General features: G+C 41.1%; 1 protein-coding gene across 1 annotated transcript in view; it reads right to left on the reverse strand.

Moving 5' to 3' along the window:
- Positions 1–2,573: 2,573 nt before the first annotated feature.
- The window catches only part of LOC117532909 (ectonucleotide pyrophosphatase/phosphodiesterase family member 2-like), a gene marked incomplete at its 3' end in the record, with an annotated part of 34,518 nt that continues 20,682 nt past the window's right edge, over positions 2,574–16,409 (reverse strand). The window contains 10 exon segments of the mRNA XM_034196507.1: positions 2,574–2,651; positions 3,137–3,272; positions 3,791–3,930; positions 5,012–5,033; positions 5,035–5,058; positions 13,181–13,255; positions 13,257–13,313; positions 13,315–13,352; positions 13,830–13,917; positions 14,059–14,134. Coding sequence (XP_034052398.1) covers positions 2,574–2,651; positions 3,137–3,272; positions 3,791–3,930; positions 5,012–5,033; positions 5,035–5,058; positions 13,181–13,255; positions 13,257–13,313; positions 13,315–13,352; positions 13,830–13,917; positions 14,059–14,134 — 734 coding nt within the window.

Here is a 16,409-nt window from a genome sequence, read left to right on the forward strand (position 1 = left end):
CTTAGTTCCATAGGGAAACTAAGTGCTGGGAACCAGAGGTGGGGACTCGAGTCACATGACTTGACTCGCATATTTTTTGACTTGAGACTTGCTTGACTAACATTGATAAAAGACTTGACTTTGACTTGGTATTCATGACTTGAGACTTGACTTAAGCTTCAGAAAGATGACTTGAAAGGACTTGACTGTTTAAAATAAAAATATTTGCGTTTGTTTTTGTAGTGAGATATTACGTTTAGTTTTTTAGAAAAACGTGATTATAGCGCCATGCACGCAAACCTGGCAACCCACTAGAAGGCAGGAGTCTCAGTTAACATGGCGGCGGCTAGCGTTACTCCACAAATAGTGAAGTTTGGATTCAAGGATTATTTTTTGTCGATTACGGTAATAAGAAGAGAACAGCGGTATGCAGGGTCTACAGCATAAATATCAGTGACACGACCACCACAACATCCAACTTCATTCGTCACTACAAAAACACCACAGAGAAAGGTGCGTGCATGTGTTGTGTTAGCTAGAAAGCTAACGTTAAGTTTAAGCTACGTTAGACTTGGTTTCAAATCGATTAAGCAAAGAGAAACGGTAAATGAACACTAGAATCTCCAATGGATTCATTTTGACTAACCCTGATACTGACGGGCTGTCAGGAGAGGGAGAGAGAGAGGAAAATAGATGTATGGAGTCAGATTTGGGTCAATATTCTAGCGCGTAAAACAAGCTACTCACGAGCGGGAAATGTGCTTTTACACGCGCATAAAATGACCCTCGCGCGAAGATTAAACCCCCGCGAGCGAGAGAGACAGCCCTCTTGCTCTTGCTCTTGCTCGCGGGAGTATCAGCCTCGCGGAGTCTGTCTACGCGTGCGTGAAAAGTTTCTGGCACTTTGGGGCGGAGCCACTGGACTTTGATTGACAGCTGCCAGGAAACCCGGAGTTGCCAGGTTTGATAAATGCCTGAACTACCAAGAGCCGAGGAGTGACAGCTGCAAGATCAGTTGGACGAGATTGAATGGTAAAGTTGTCCATAAAAAACTATTATATTCGTAAAGTGTACAGCTTATATATTAATTAATTAATTTTATATAAAACAATATATTTTTGAGTGGGCTGTATCTGTCGGAAATTGCATATATATATATATATAGATTAAACCCCCGCGAGCAGAGCCGCACATTTTCCGCTCGTGAGTAGCTTGTTTTACGCGCTAGAATATTGACCCAAATCTGACTCCATATAGATGCCTCGTTTATTTCCCCTGTGTTATTATCAGAAGTTACTGTAAACTTTTGAATAATGTAGTTCATTATGTTATTTTTGTTTGTAGAAGTGCATCATTCCTTGATTTATTGTAAAATGAATCTGAACTTTTTGATCTGTTATGATGATAAGCTGAAGCAATTTCAAAATTAACCAAATTAAGTGAGTTTTAAATCGTCCTACTTAGTTTATAAGGAAATTTTGAAGAGGAACAAATTAAATGATTTGAAAATGATATATATGTAGGTGCTGACGCTGTTGGCGGTTCTAGTGTTAACAGAAATTTAAATTAAATATGTGTAGGTAATGGCATTTGCCATATGATTTTCTTACCTGGAATTCTGCCTTTTTTAACAGACATTTTGATTGAGTCCTAGCTAGTGTCTGCAGTTCTAGGGTTAATATGAATCTAATATGATTGTCATCGGTCTGAATTAGATTTCAAATGATTAACTGTGTATGTAATGAAGATCATAGGGTGGGTTAAATCCATTTTCATAACCACTGTCTTTTAACTGATTTAAATGCGGAAACTGGGCTTATTCATCAGACTTTTGTATGACTTGACTTGACTTGCTTGACCTGAGCAATGACTTGACTTGACTTGCTTGACTCTCACCACAGTGACTTGGGACTTGCTTGATACTTGTAGGTCAAAACTTGAGACTTGCTCATGACTTGCACATGTAGGACTTACTCCCACCTCTGCTGGGAACTAAGTACGGCAAAGTACTTGGTGTGAACGCGGCTATTGAGAACCTTTTTACCTCCTTTTCCGTCCCTGCTAGAGAGCAGGGACTTTCGTGGGAGAAAAAGGTTCCTATGTCTGATTGGCTGGGCGGATTGCAAACCACGCCCCGTAAAACTCCAAAAAAGTTTTGTGAAGCCGCCATTTTATTATCCTTGCATTAGCATTATTAACATTAGCATTAGCCCAGCGCACAGACAGAGAGACTAACTTATGACAACACAAAAGAAAACACGGGAGCGGCGGATATGAGGAAGTGTCGGCGTTCTGGTGATTTACTCGGAAGGCTTCAGTAGAAGCTCCAGTCCCTAACTCCGGGGACTTCGGGTGGCAGTATACGCCGTGAAGTTGTTTGCGGCCTGCCAGTAAACCCAAAGCAGAAGAAGAAGAAGTGACATCAGCGGCTCATTTGCGTAATCCACCCTCAGGGACTTATTCCGGTGTGAACGCGATCTGTACTTAGTGCCCTGGGGTACTAAGTGCCGGGCACTAAGTATGGCAAAGTACTTGGTGTGAAAGTGGCTAAGGATAATAAAGATGATGGAGTTTTTAATCGCTGAGTGACTTACTCTTGAATGCAGGATACATGGGCACAGTGTTGGTGATGAGGACAGCATCATATTTCTTCTCTATGCTTGAAGACAATTCTACCAATGAAAAAGTGAAACATATTACAAACATGTATAACATACAAACAAAAAATATTGAGCCATGGTTTAAAATGTATGAATGTATATGAGAAAAATGACGGTGGCCGACAGGTGCAAACGCGCTTCAACGGCCCAAAAGAATCCGAAAATATTGCAAGTAAAAAAACTGTGATCGGTTTGTGCAGCGCTTTTTGTAAATGTTTAAGCATTTGTTCTTATGTAAGTGTTTTGGGCCGTTGTAGCTGGTTTGCCACTGTCAGCCACCATAGAAAAGATATCAAAGTAAGTCGTAATTATTTGTACATTTAATTACAAGACCTTATATTTTGCTCAATGCATTGATAGTGAATAAATGCATGGAGATAAATGCATGAGAATGTGTCTGATTAAATCAATATTCAGTTTTTTGAAAATGAATAATCTACAAATATATAGTTTTTGTTTAGTTCCTGTGATTTCAGAGTTGCAGCTGGGGGACTCACGGGGGGGGTACAGGAAGCCGTAGGTGATCTGTCTGTCTGCTCTGTAGTTGGTGCACGACTGACTGTAGGTGGGCGGGACTCTGCTGTCAGCGCGCACACAGTTAAACAGAGCTTCAGGCAGAGGGGACACTTCTACCTGCAACACACACACACACACACACACACACACACAACACACACACACACACACACACACACACACACACACACACACACACACACACACACACACACACACACACACACACACACACACACAGTTGATCAAGAGTCTCAGAACAATCGATGGTGTCAAGTTAGGAAGACATTGCTTTCACATGAATGTAACAGTATGTGATCAGTAGCAGTTACTGTGCTAGGATAAGTCATTAAAGAAAATATATTTATTAAATAAAAACAAATAAGGAGAGTGGCTCCTGTAGTATCTTAGAACATTTGAACATATTGAAATGTCAGGTTATAAAGCTGTAAAGTGTAATGAATAGATCTGTATTCTACCAAAGCAGATGGTTGTAAGTCTATTAAACATGTTAGAGCCATAAACAAAGTGAATCATGTTCAGAAGGTTAAATGGTTTGAAGGTAGTTTCCTGCACAGCATGCTGTCTCTGATGGGTTCCTCTTATTGCTGAGCCACAGTCAGGGAGAAGAGTACCTGTCTGCTGACGCTGTATGACGTCCACAGAGGCATGGACAGGGCCTCGCTGTAGCCGCTGATGTAGTCGCTGTGGTGCAGGATGGAGTATTTGGTTCTGAAGAGGACAGCAGGGCGGCCGTACGGCAGGTTCCTGCTGTCTGGGGGGGGGGGGGGGGACACACAGCAGGAGACACAGGGTGTAACACAACACTACCGTTTACAGCTGATTACTAATACCCATGACAGGGACGTGTCATAGAATGCATTGGATAGTGATGCAGGACTACATGCTGGATCATTTGCTGTATTTTACTATTTCAATAAGTAAGCACTTAAGGCACTTATATACTAACAAAGCACTTATATACTAACAAAGGACTTATATACTAACAAAGGACTTATATGCTAACAAAGCACTTATATACTAACAAAGCACTTATATACTAACAAAGCACTTATATACTAACAAAGGACTGGCTTATCTAAAGCCTGTTGAGTAGCACTTAAAATGGTTTGGCTCTATGAAACCTAATTTGGTTTTCTTCAAGTTTGTCAAATGCACTTATTGTAAATCGCTTTGGATAAAAGCGTCAGCTAAATGTAATGTAAGTTGACGTATAATTACCATTAGATTTAGTCAAGTCTACATTTAAATTGAACAGTTTCCTAGAAAAGTGTGTTGCTAGATTTCGTATTGCTGCGAGGCTCTATTTCAGAGGTGTCCAAAGTTTTTTCACTGAGGGCCACATACATACAAATATATACGAAGGGCTGGGCCACATACTAGAGATGAGGTTTATTGCCTCATAAGTTAAGTTATAAGTTAGCCAAATCAATCAAATGTAGGTCAATTATGCTTCATACTTGAATATGCTCTCAGGAAAAAAACTGTCTACATCACAGCTCTCCACTCTAATTGACTGAATTTATTTGAAAAGTGGGCTTATTAACAAATGAATACTGTTTAATATATTGGTACATATATATTTAAGAAGTACAATATAAGACAGGCACAAGTTGTATGTGTGGGCTATATTCCATTACACTTTAAGAACTTTCTGAGGGCCAATTCAAAAAGGCCGTATTTGGCCCCCGGGCCGTAGTTTGGATACCCCTGATCGATCTTCATTTACTGGTGAGGATTAGAGTTATTGAACTTGTATTATGAGCTCCTTCCTCCTCCTGTTGTAAGCACAGTTCATGTCATTAGAGTGTCTCAGTAACATCATGAGGACTGACCATCCATAGCTTGCCTCATCCTGGTGGTTTAGCTCCTCCACTTTGTTCTGTAAGACAGAGCCACCGATGCTCCAGTTATAGCCTCGTACAAGGGTCACTTTCAAACCTTCTCTGGCCCCTACTTTTTACAACGCAACTGCAAAAAGATCGGAGATTGAAACATCTCTTGCCAGAGATCTACATGGGAATCACAAACACAGCAGAGATACAGCGCCACACTGCAGAGGAGACACAGATCACTTCCTATCCAAAACATTCAGTAAGGACATTTAAAACACTGATCAAAGAGAGGAGGCTTTCATGTGAAGGATACACTTTGATTAAAAGAGAGTTCTTTTCTGTGAGTGAATGACTTGACCTGAAGGTGACTGACTTCAGCTCGGCAGCAGGAAGCAAAGATGAAAGGTTATTAAAGTGTATACAAAAGCTTAATAGCCTAATCACACCACACACACACCACACACACACCACCAACACACACACCCACACACACACACACACACACACACACACACACACACTACACACACACACACACCACACACACACACACACACACACACACACACACACACACACCACACACACACACACACACACACACACACACACACACACACACACACACACACACACACACACACACACACACACCACACACACCACACACACAATATCTATTAAATCAACATGGGTGGTAGGCCCATGCTGATGAATCTTTTTTTACAGGTCTGCTGTGTAAAAAGACAACTTTAACTTCAAAAGCAAAAAAGGAGAGTTAGTTTAAACATTGAGAAAACAAGAAGGAACAAAGACAAGCATCATTAATGAAAGGTTTGGTTGTTATGATTAGATTCCTTTTAAATGTTTGTATTGTGATAGTATTCCTTTAAGGCTGTAAGGCACAATGCATTCATTGTACACAATCTGAGTTCAAGGTGCCTCAGACACCACAGACACACTCTCATCTTATCTACATGAGGAATGTAAGAGTTTATATCCTCAATCGAAGCATTGTTTAACTTCATGAACTCAAGAACAATCTCTCCTCTACTGCTTCCCCCCGGCCCCCCCCCCGACCAGTCACTGATGTCTGAGCTGTCCAATATACCAATATACATGTTATATATTTAAGATACTAGATTGCTTTTAGTCACCAACATATTCAACAGATCACATTAACAATCAGATAAAAGAATGACCCTCATGTTTGTCAGATGAGTCCATCAGAGTCATCCAGACTGCAATATCAAAGTATTACAGAATATCAATGTTTCTAATCTAGGAACTTCAGATCTGGTACAATGAATGTGTTGTGTGTTTTCGGAAAAAAATCCAAAACTTGAATCAATAAAGTATATCTTATCTTATCTTAAAATAAAATGCATACATGAAAACCATGTTACTGATACTGCTGGAGGACAGCTGAGTAGTGTGTGTTGAGACACAGTCAGCTGTCAGAGTGTTTGACCTCTGGCCAGCATCAGTCAGGTTAGTCACACCATGTTGAACCTTGTGAGGGTCTAATGTGGCCTGTGATCACCGAGGAGGGAGAGCCTGTAGCTGCTGAGCTACAGGAACCACTGTGAGAACACGCTGACTGGCAGTTTACCAACATTTATGTCAACAGTATTTTATCATTATTATACACTGTAAGGGAATTAATGAATTACTGAATGTGTGTTGCAAGAGATATTCTGTTATCATTTTGGGCATCCAACCAAACCTTATGATAGATAAACTGCTTCGTTTAACACGGACCCAAAAAGATGCATCATCGTTATGATCACATTAAAGTATTACAGTATCATTTTGGAGATTGGTTTAGAGGCCAACTTTCCAGAAATGGATGCAAACATTCATAAATACCAAATGATCTGTGTATCAGCTCCAGTGCTCCATGCCAACAGTTTATACTCAACTGAACCTTCCTCACAACTGTCCTCACTGACTCACTGTCAATCAGAGAAAACTGTCCTTCATCAGTGTTGTATGATGTATGATGTCCTTTAATTGTTTTATGTTTCATGTGGAACCTATATGCTGCAGGTCTCCCTTGAAAAAGAGATCTATGATCTCAATGGGACCAATCTGCGATGTTCGGGGGCGGTACGATTACATGTAAAGTCAATGCAGAGACGTGGACGGACGCAAATTCGCTCCGACGGCGAGGCATGAAGTGGTGGACCGGCTGCGAATCACGCGATTGAACGGTGCCGCTTCAAACGTGAGAGTTCAATTTTTTCAACTCGAGCGTCAAATTCACGTGACGCGTTCTCGCGGAAGCCAATCAGCGGTCAGGATCTCAGCCTGCCATCACTGATGTTCAACCAGAAAACATCAGCCGTTAGCTGTTAGCAGTTAGCACACAGAGCTCACAGCTCCTCATATCTGTTCAGAAACTGGACAAAAGTTAAACAAGTACAAACCCACAGACCAGGGCCATGGGAAGTAGGGGTGCTGAGGGGTGCTGCAGCACCCCCTGGTGGAGGACAGGGGATCTGCACTTCCACAAGATTAAATACAAATATAATACAAAAGAAACCGAATTTTCAGCCTTGATGTAACAACATTTATATTAAATAAAGATAACACCCTTTTCACCCCCGGTAAACATTTTCCATTTGCCCTGTACGATGGGCGCTGTAAGTGATGAAAGTGGGGGATGTTGGCTTATCAGGCGCCCGCAGCTCACAGCCAAAGTGAGAGATAGAGAGATAGAGAGAGGGGGTGCAACCGGTACCGGTGGGGATTGTTTGTTAGCTTCTGCTGCGCTAACGGATATAAGAAGCTGTTTCTACAATAATGTGGAGGGAGAGCTCTCCTGTCAGACTGAGAGGCTCAGTGAGGTAAAGGACTCTGAGTGTTTAGATAGTTCACTTTAGTCTAAGAAGTTATCTCAGTGGGTCTCAAACGTTTTGATCACAATTGATGTAAACAAATATTTCCAAGGCACACCTTTATAATTATTAGGATAAATAAAAACAGTTTTGCTTGTTGTATACTATATATACAGTAACCAACATATTGTTTTAAAAACTGGAGAGATTAAAATATGCATAAATAAATATTAAATGGTAAAATAAGATAAATGAACCACAAAAATAAAACAAGTTAGCCTACATTTATTTGTTTATTGGCTATGGTAGGTTATTGGTTATGTTCACATACTTATTTGATTAATAAAATGCAACCGATCTTTTTCACATGGGTGTTTTAGAGTTGTACCCCCTAGAATCAGGTCTCTAGTAATTGGGTTGCTCAAAGTGCACCAGATTGAAGCATTTTACTTTAAAATGTTAAAACAATCTTCGCGGGGGGGCTCCCCCGGAGCCCCCTAGAGGATCTGAAGTCCACCCCCCAATTAAAACATGTTCATAGCAATACTAAATAACATTTGAAGCCTTTTTATATAAGCTGTCCACCATGTCAATACGTTTCTCTGTTGTATTGGCCTTTTAGAGGTTTTTCATTGCCAGCTAAAATCTTGCCTAGGGCAAGCAAATTGTCAGAAACCGGCCCTGGTGTCAATCCCCACAGCACCCCCATTTGAAAACATGTTTCCCACGGCTATGCCACAGACTGTCTGTGTCATGGCGAATACAGTCGCTGGTTTATTTATGTCTGTAGGCCGTTGTTATGAGTGTGGAGTGAGCATTTATACAAGGTTAGCTTAGCCTGGTCGACCCAATCTTCATTCAGAAAACAAGCATTTAAAAAAAGGTTTTTCGCCTGCCGTCTGTCTGCAGACTTGTCATGCATTAATTCATGGTTTTTACTAACCGGTATCAGGGGCGGTTCTAGGGGGGGCAGGGCCCCCTAAGACTTTTTTTTTTTTTAAATGTATATTTTCTGGTACTTCGGTTTGCCAAAAACCGCAGGATTTTGTTGCTGTAATGTGAGATTGTGCAGAAAACCCTTATGTAAAGTAGAGATGTAACTGTTCATTGCCTTTATTTTTATATAAATATGGTGTGAGTGCAAACATTGCACTATAACTTAAGCTGAAGCTAACAGTAATAACTATAAGATCTATCTGAAATAAATACGTACGTGTACTGAAACAAATACCAATAACTATTGCATTGTTTTTCTTATGCGCAATTACTTCATACTGTCTAGTTCTCTTTTTCGTCCTGCATTTATTGTGGCCCCCTCAGAAAAATAACTGGCCCCCCAGTGGGCCCCCCCCAGTCAAATTGGTCTAGAACCGCCACTGATCAGTATGTTGTTACTTCGGCATCATTTAGAAATGTGTTTTACAATTAATCACGGTAAAATATGTTCATTTTGTTGTAGTTGTAGCTCCCGAGACAGCGCGTCTTGTTTGAATGATGCGAGTAAACACAGCTGGCAGCCAGGGTGGAAACTCGAGCGTTTAGAGCGAAGCGAATATTCGCATCGTGTCTGGTGTGAACGCACCATTAGACTAGAGCAGGGGTCTCAAACCTCAAGGCCCGGGGGCCAAATCCGGCCCGCGACTTCATTTTATGTGTCCCGCAAGAGCTTGCAAAGAATATAATAAGTTTATTATACAGTTACAACAACCAAGGCCAGGCCACTTTACAGAAGCAGGATGCCCATAAACTACATGTCCCACAATGCATCTCGTTTTGTGACATGCACACTGAAGAGACTTGCAATTATTTGCACTGGACTTCTGCTTTCAGACAGAGTTAATTACTTAAGTTATTATCCTATCCGATAATAATCCAATGCAGAGGCAATAATGTAATATAATTAGGGCTGTCAAGTTAACGCAAAAAAATAATTAACGCCACTAATTATTTTAACGCGATTAACGCATGTGTATTTTTTTTCCTCGGCCGCCCCGTAGTTTCAGAGCGCATCGAGTTTAAAATACCATCTACAATCTGATGCTGACAGCCCCGCTCCTGCCGCCCGCTTGTGGCAGACCACACTTCCACGCTCACCGGCAGGCACACCGACTGGCTGTTGGGAGGACCGGGAGGGGGTGTGGTATGTGTGGCCCCGAGCGAGCGAGAGAGAGACCTTACGTGCATTGTTGTTGTTAGCATCTGGTGCTAGCTAGCTGCGCTAACGGATATGGAGCTGTTTAAATGAAAACAGAGGAGCGACATTTCGCCACAACCTGCAGCCGAGCACTTGACTTTATGCAGGAAGCCAGACAGTGGGACATTGTACGAAAAGTCAGCACACTCAGCACGGATAGTGCGCAACATGATTGCAGTGTCCAGGCAGCTCCCGTTCGAGCATATGCCTTGAGTTGCACATAGCTCCAATGATCCATCACACACACACACACACACACACACACACACACACACACACAACACACACACACACACACACACACACACACACACACACACACACACACACACACACACACACACACACACACACACACACATAATTTGTATTGTATTAATGAATGAGAGAGGTTCCAGGTTGAATTGAGGCGAATATTTGTAATGTTCAGAGGTTGTTGTGTTTAATATTCATGAGAATATTTGTCATTGTTCAAATGATAATAAACATTAGCATAAATCATATTTGTCCACTCATATGTTGATAAGAGTATTACAAACTTGAAAAATATTCCTCTAAGGTACATTTAGAACAGATCAAAAATGTGCGATTAATTTGGCGATTAATCGCGATTAACTATGGACCATCATGCGATTAATCGCGATTAAATATTTTAATCGACTGACAGCCCTAAATATAATACCATTATTTTATATTGATATTATATATTTATATAGTTACAACCGGCCCTTTGAGTGGCAACCTTTATATGCGAATGAAATTGAGTTTGACAACCCTGGACTAGAGCGATGCGATAGGAGCGATTAGAGCGAAGCGAATATTCACATCGCGTCCGGTGTGAACGCAGCATTAAAGCTTAGGAATCCCAACTATAACATATAATAAGTACGCCTGTATCAAGATTGAATGCAAAACAAAGTGCAATTTTACCTTTTTAGAGAGGTTTAGCAACAAAAGAAAACACCTTTGGGTCATTTGGGTGGATTGTGGATTGGCCGTTTCTCTGGAACCCATTGGTCGATTTGATGATTGACACCTCTTTTTAACCGTTAGAGCCATAGAATCGAGGGGGGAAGTTCCACATACACACACGTTACCATTGAGGGAGTGAGAGTGACACGCACACATCGAAAGCTATGTTACGCTCTAAAAACTGAAACCTAAGGCTCAAACTAGTAAATATGAAGATTGGATTATCAGTAATCAATTCAAAGTGACACAGACACATTGGATTAACCTTCAGCAGCTGTTTTTAATCGTTTTGATGCCATTGAACACAACTTTTGATCAGAACAACAGCAAGGTAAGACTATTCGCATGTTTGCTCCGTAAAGCTACGTCGTGTGAATGTTTGGGTTTGTATCCCCATGCCGCAAGTTTTGATCGCAGTGATGATACTAGGGGTGTAACGGTATCCGTATTCGTCCCGTACCGTCACGGTTTCGGACGTCACGGTTCGGCACATGCAGTCACACGACGAATACGCCTTTTTTTTACGAGTGGGAAAAAGTCCTGTCATTCAAGGCAGTATCCATTACAACTATTTACAATCCAGGGGGCGGTATTGCGCCTAAAAGCTGTTGCCAGCCGCCCTTGAAACAAACAAATGAAGAACAAGAAGAAACACAACAAAACGAACAAAATACAAGAAGAAGAAAAGTTAGTATGACGATTTCAGATAACACACAGGAGCTAGAACCACCTGCTTCTTTTAAATCAGCTGTGTGGGAACATTTCAGGTTCCCTGTGGACTACAATAACGATGGAGTGGTGGGATCGGACGAGGACGGTGTGTTGGCGTTGTTCGACAGCGGTGCGGTATGCTAATGGAACACACGCCAAACATGCTAAATCATATCAGAAGGCATCACCCAGATTTGCCAATCACCGGAGCCCGGCAAAAGACAACAGCAGTTCAAACAGCTGATCCCCGCTGTTTTAAGAAACCAATAGACATGAAAGCCTTGAGACCAAAATAAATAACGGAAGCTTTTGGCATATGTTTTTCAACGACTTTTGCGCTCTTGAAACAATTTCTTATTATTTATGATGTCATATTTTCAAGACATTCTTTTTAGTTTTACAGCTTGATGAAAACCTTTTTGTTTGACATCAGCCATTATAGATAATATGGCCATCTGAGTGTGTGGTACTGTTTGTGGTTTGTTTTTAACTGTTTAATACAGTTAATTATTCAAAATGTCAGAGTTCCTTATTTTTAAACTGAAACTTGCACCTAACGTTCAAAACATAAATAACAACAAACCTGGAATTATGCATTTGGGACATTGTGTTGCTTTTTCTTGTTGTACCGAACCCGTACCGAACCGTGACCCCCAAACCGAGGTACGAACCGAACCGTGACTTCTGTGAATCGTTACACACCCCTATATTTCTGGAATCTCAGCTTGCTAGCTGATGTCTTGTTGTGCAGATCCGATAAGTGGTGGAGTGTTTCTACCGTGAGTTCTGTGCTAAGTGCGTAGCATTTTTTCGTTCAGGGCTGATTCAGAGGCTTGGCGTTAGACGTTTGGGCTAAAAATTGTTCATATTGTCAGTTAGCTGAGTTTCCTTTCCCGTTAAGTGGATATGACACATTCATAGTTTTGTTAAATGTTAAGAAGCCCTCAGACGCTGTTTTCTTGCAAGATGTTGAGTTTTGCCCCCGCGGGCGGGGCTTAAACAGGTTAAGACTATACCTTTACTCTTTATCCAAGTGTTACGTTTTATATTATATTTCTTTTAATAAATCGTACCTTCTTTGTAATTTCGCCACCATTTTACCCCACTAAAGCATTTCTTGAGTGTTTCTTGTACTATCAGACTTCATTTTAGCAATGTCAAAGCAATCTTAAAACTGAGCAGTTAGACAACATTTTTAATTAGATTCAAGTTGTAATGAACTAGAATTATCCTCGGAGTGCATGGCATTTACTACCAGTATTATTTACAGATACAATATTACTAAATCATAACTTACTGAACTATTGAAGATGATTAACATGCTTTCACACCCAAACTGGAGTAACATGTAAGCATGGAGTACTACGGCAAATTCAACAGGATCATTGTGTCTTCATGTTGTCATCAGTGTCTGAAGTCTATATCGCTGTAATGCTGAGTCATGGTGCTGACCTTGTCGTCGCAGCTGCAGCCCAGGTCGTCTGTCCCTGCCGGCGCCAGGGCCGAGGACAATGGTCTGGACACCTCCCTCGGGCATGGTGGCTCTGTGGGGGGGGGCTCCTCAGCAGTGGTTCATACTGCCATGTGGTTCCATTGTTAGGAGCTGGTTTCAGACCCAGAAGATCTGAGAGTGGGAGAGCCAGTTTCACCGCAGAATCAGAATCAGAATTCCTTTATTAGTCCTGCAGCGGGGGATCTTTACAGTGTTTACAGCAAAAGGGGCATAGCAGGTAAAAAGGCGACAATAATGAAGAGTAGGCTAACTTATTAATTATAAAGAAGAAAAGCACACATAAGTAATAGTATACAAAATAAAGACAAATAATTACATATCCATGGCTGAAAATGAGTAGCAGCAAAAAATAACTAAGTGACATAAGTAACAGATGTGTTGAGACATTTATAACAATGTATGTTTTTCACATAAAAGTGATTATTGCACAGTGTCTATAGTGCACATTGCAGGTTCATTGCACAAGGTTGCAGCAGTCTGTGTCGTCTGTGTCAGCTCCCAGAGACAGAGAAACAGACATTACGGTCCAAGATATCTGGAATCAAACACTCAGAACAAAGCACACAGGGACGCTAAAATATGTCTTACCACACATGACGTTATAAAGCTCAATGTTTTCGAAGGCTGGGACTTTAGTTTTGAATTTAAATGTAGGTCCATACCCCAAGAAAATAGTCTGAAAATGAAAATGGATTTGTTACAACAACGTTAATGTTTCAGAATTAAGGCCTAATTATTTGGCCTATTAAATCAGTGGAATCGTGCATACAATGGAGGTATAATCAGTGTTACTGGACAATATAGATTATGAGAGTACCTGCATGCTGTTGATCTTATTGTCGTATCCATGGTCACCAGCGAAGCCGCAGTGCCTCTTCCCCTCAGGGACCTTCCTGTATTGAAGAATAGGAATTATTGTATTGGCGCACATTGTTGTTAGTCGGATTTAACAAATATGGAATAAAGTATCATATATTTAAAAATATCAAAGTAGCGACATAAGCTATGTCATTTACATATGACAAAAATCCACACTTCCAGCATCCATACACTTTCTAGGTTTTTTGCAACCATAGAAAGTGCTTTTTAGAAAACATTCATGTATCTGCTCCTCAGGAGGATCAACACTCTGGGTTTCACTATTTTGCACTTCGACGTGTTGACCAAGCTAAACAAGCAATTTTTTTTATTTTACATTTCTCTTCGCGATTCTGAAAATCCTACCCACCAATTAATGCCAAACTGTGTTCAAATAAGGGAATTTGTAAAGAGATGTTTCGAGCTAGACTTTTGAGAATCTATGAAAAACTGTTCAGGATTACTGCTTCCTTGAAAAACAACATGGTGTTATTTTTTCTCTGAGCACACAGCACACACAGTGAAATGTGTTCTCTGCTTTTAACCCATCCTAGTACCAGGAGCAGTGGGCAGCTATTGTACAGCGTCCGGGGAGCAATGGGAGTGAGCGGGGGGGGGTGCCTTGCTCAAGGGCACCACGGCAGGGCAGGAGGTGAACGTGGTGACGTCACATTGCATAAAAGTCAAATAAATCATGAAGGGTTTCACCTCAAAGGTTCCAATTACTAGACGTTTTAGAAAGGTTCCAGTTTAACTTCAGTATGTTTTTATTATTCAGCTACTTAAAGGTGGGGTAGGTAAGTTTGAGAAACCGGCTCGAGATCGCTAGAATTTGAAAATACACAACCGGAGAAAATCTGCCACTTCCTTATAGAGCCCCTCCTCCAACACAAACGAACGCGCACATGACCAATGAGGGCACGAGATAAGTTTGTGCCCCGATGGAAGGCTGACAGGCAGGTAGGCCAACCAATCCGTTTAGCCGGGCCGGCTAAACGGATTGGTTGTACCTTTTACAGTATTACAGCTTCCACAGATGACATTTTTTTATGGATTTTTTGTCAAAGCACTTCAGATATTCATTGCTATCGGGGTGTTAAGAGCATTCCATGGAATATAACAAAAAGTGTATCTCGAGCCGGTTTCTGAAACTTACCTACCCCACCTTTAAGCCCTCTTCCCAGGAAAAGCACTCCTTAACAGCCCCCAGACTCAGTCCTGAAAAAAGGCCACTTCGTGCTAAGTGTCTTTTAAAAACGACTTACTACTTAATGTGTGTGTGTGTGTGTGTGTGTGTGTGTGTGTGTGTGTGTGTGTGTGTGTGTGTGTGTGTGTGTGTGTGTGTGTGTGTGGTGTGTGTGTGTGTGTGTGTGTGTGTGTGCGTGTGCGTGTGCGTGTGTGTTGTAAGCCGAGGTTTGTTTTCCCTTTTCAGTGCAGATGACCTCATGGTTTACTTTGTCACTGAATCACTGCGGTCACACTTCTCACCTCTCAACATCAAAGTCCCCTTCAGCAGATGCACAAAGATCTATGGTTTTCACACGAGTGTGGCCCATAACAGCACATGTTAAAAAATATTAGCACTTAATATGTTAATGGTGTGTTATTAGCAGCCCATCATTAAATGTATCTTTTAAGTAAAGCAAGATGTTCAGTAAAACACTCAGATGATGGGTGGGCTGCCACATCACTTCCTGCTAGTAAAAGCAGCCAAACATTTAGAGTCAATTAGTCACTTCTACAGGAGAACCCTGAACATCTAAACATTTTAATAATTATGGGGGGCGGGGGAGACATGGATCACTTGACAAAAAAGCAACGGGACCCAATTGGATTTTGGAATAGTTCCGAAAATGATATCTGTGGCAAACACACATTTATGATACGTTTTGTTCAGCAGGATAATCTCCACATATCGAAACTTTTATAATAGTTGAAGCGTAAATGCAATCAGCAGAATCAAAAAGCTAATGCTAGGCTACAAACAAACAACATCACACTTCATGGCTGCACTTCACCAGCGCTAAGCTAAAGGCAGCTAATGTTTAGCGACGTTTAGTCATCTCATGTAGTCACTTATTAGCAACTGCTTTTTTTTATGACACTTAGCAGCTTCAACATTCACCAGTGTGGTTTTTATTGACGTATTTTATGTCGTAGAACAAAACATATTTTTCTTTTCAATTGGGCCATCGCAAAAAACAATTGAATTTGGGGACAGGGGAACGGGAAATGTTCAAATGCTGACTCATTTCCGGCTTTTAGGACACATTACTGCTCCTCTCCAATTTTGTTGACGTTATTTGTACT

This window comes from Gymnodraco acuticeps, unplaced genomic scaffold (genome assembly GCF_902827175.1).
Source record: "Gymnodraco acuticeps unplaced genomic scaffold, fGymAcu1.1, whole genome shotgun sequence".
In the NCBI taxonomy this organism is placed as follows: Eukaryota; Metazoa; Chordata; class Actinopteri; order Perciformes; family Bathydraconidae; genus Gymnodraco; species Gymnodraco acuticeps.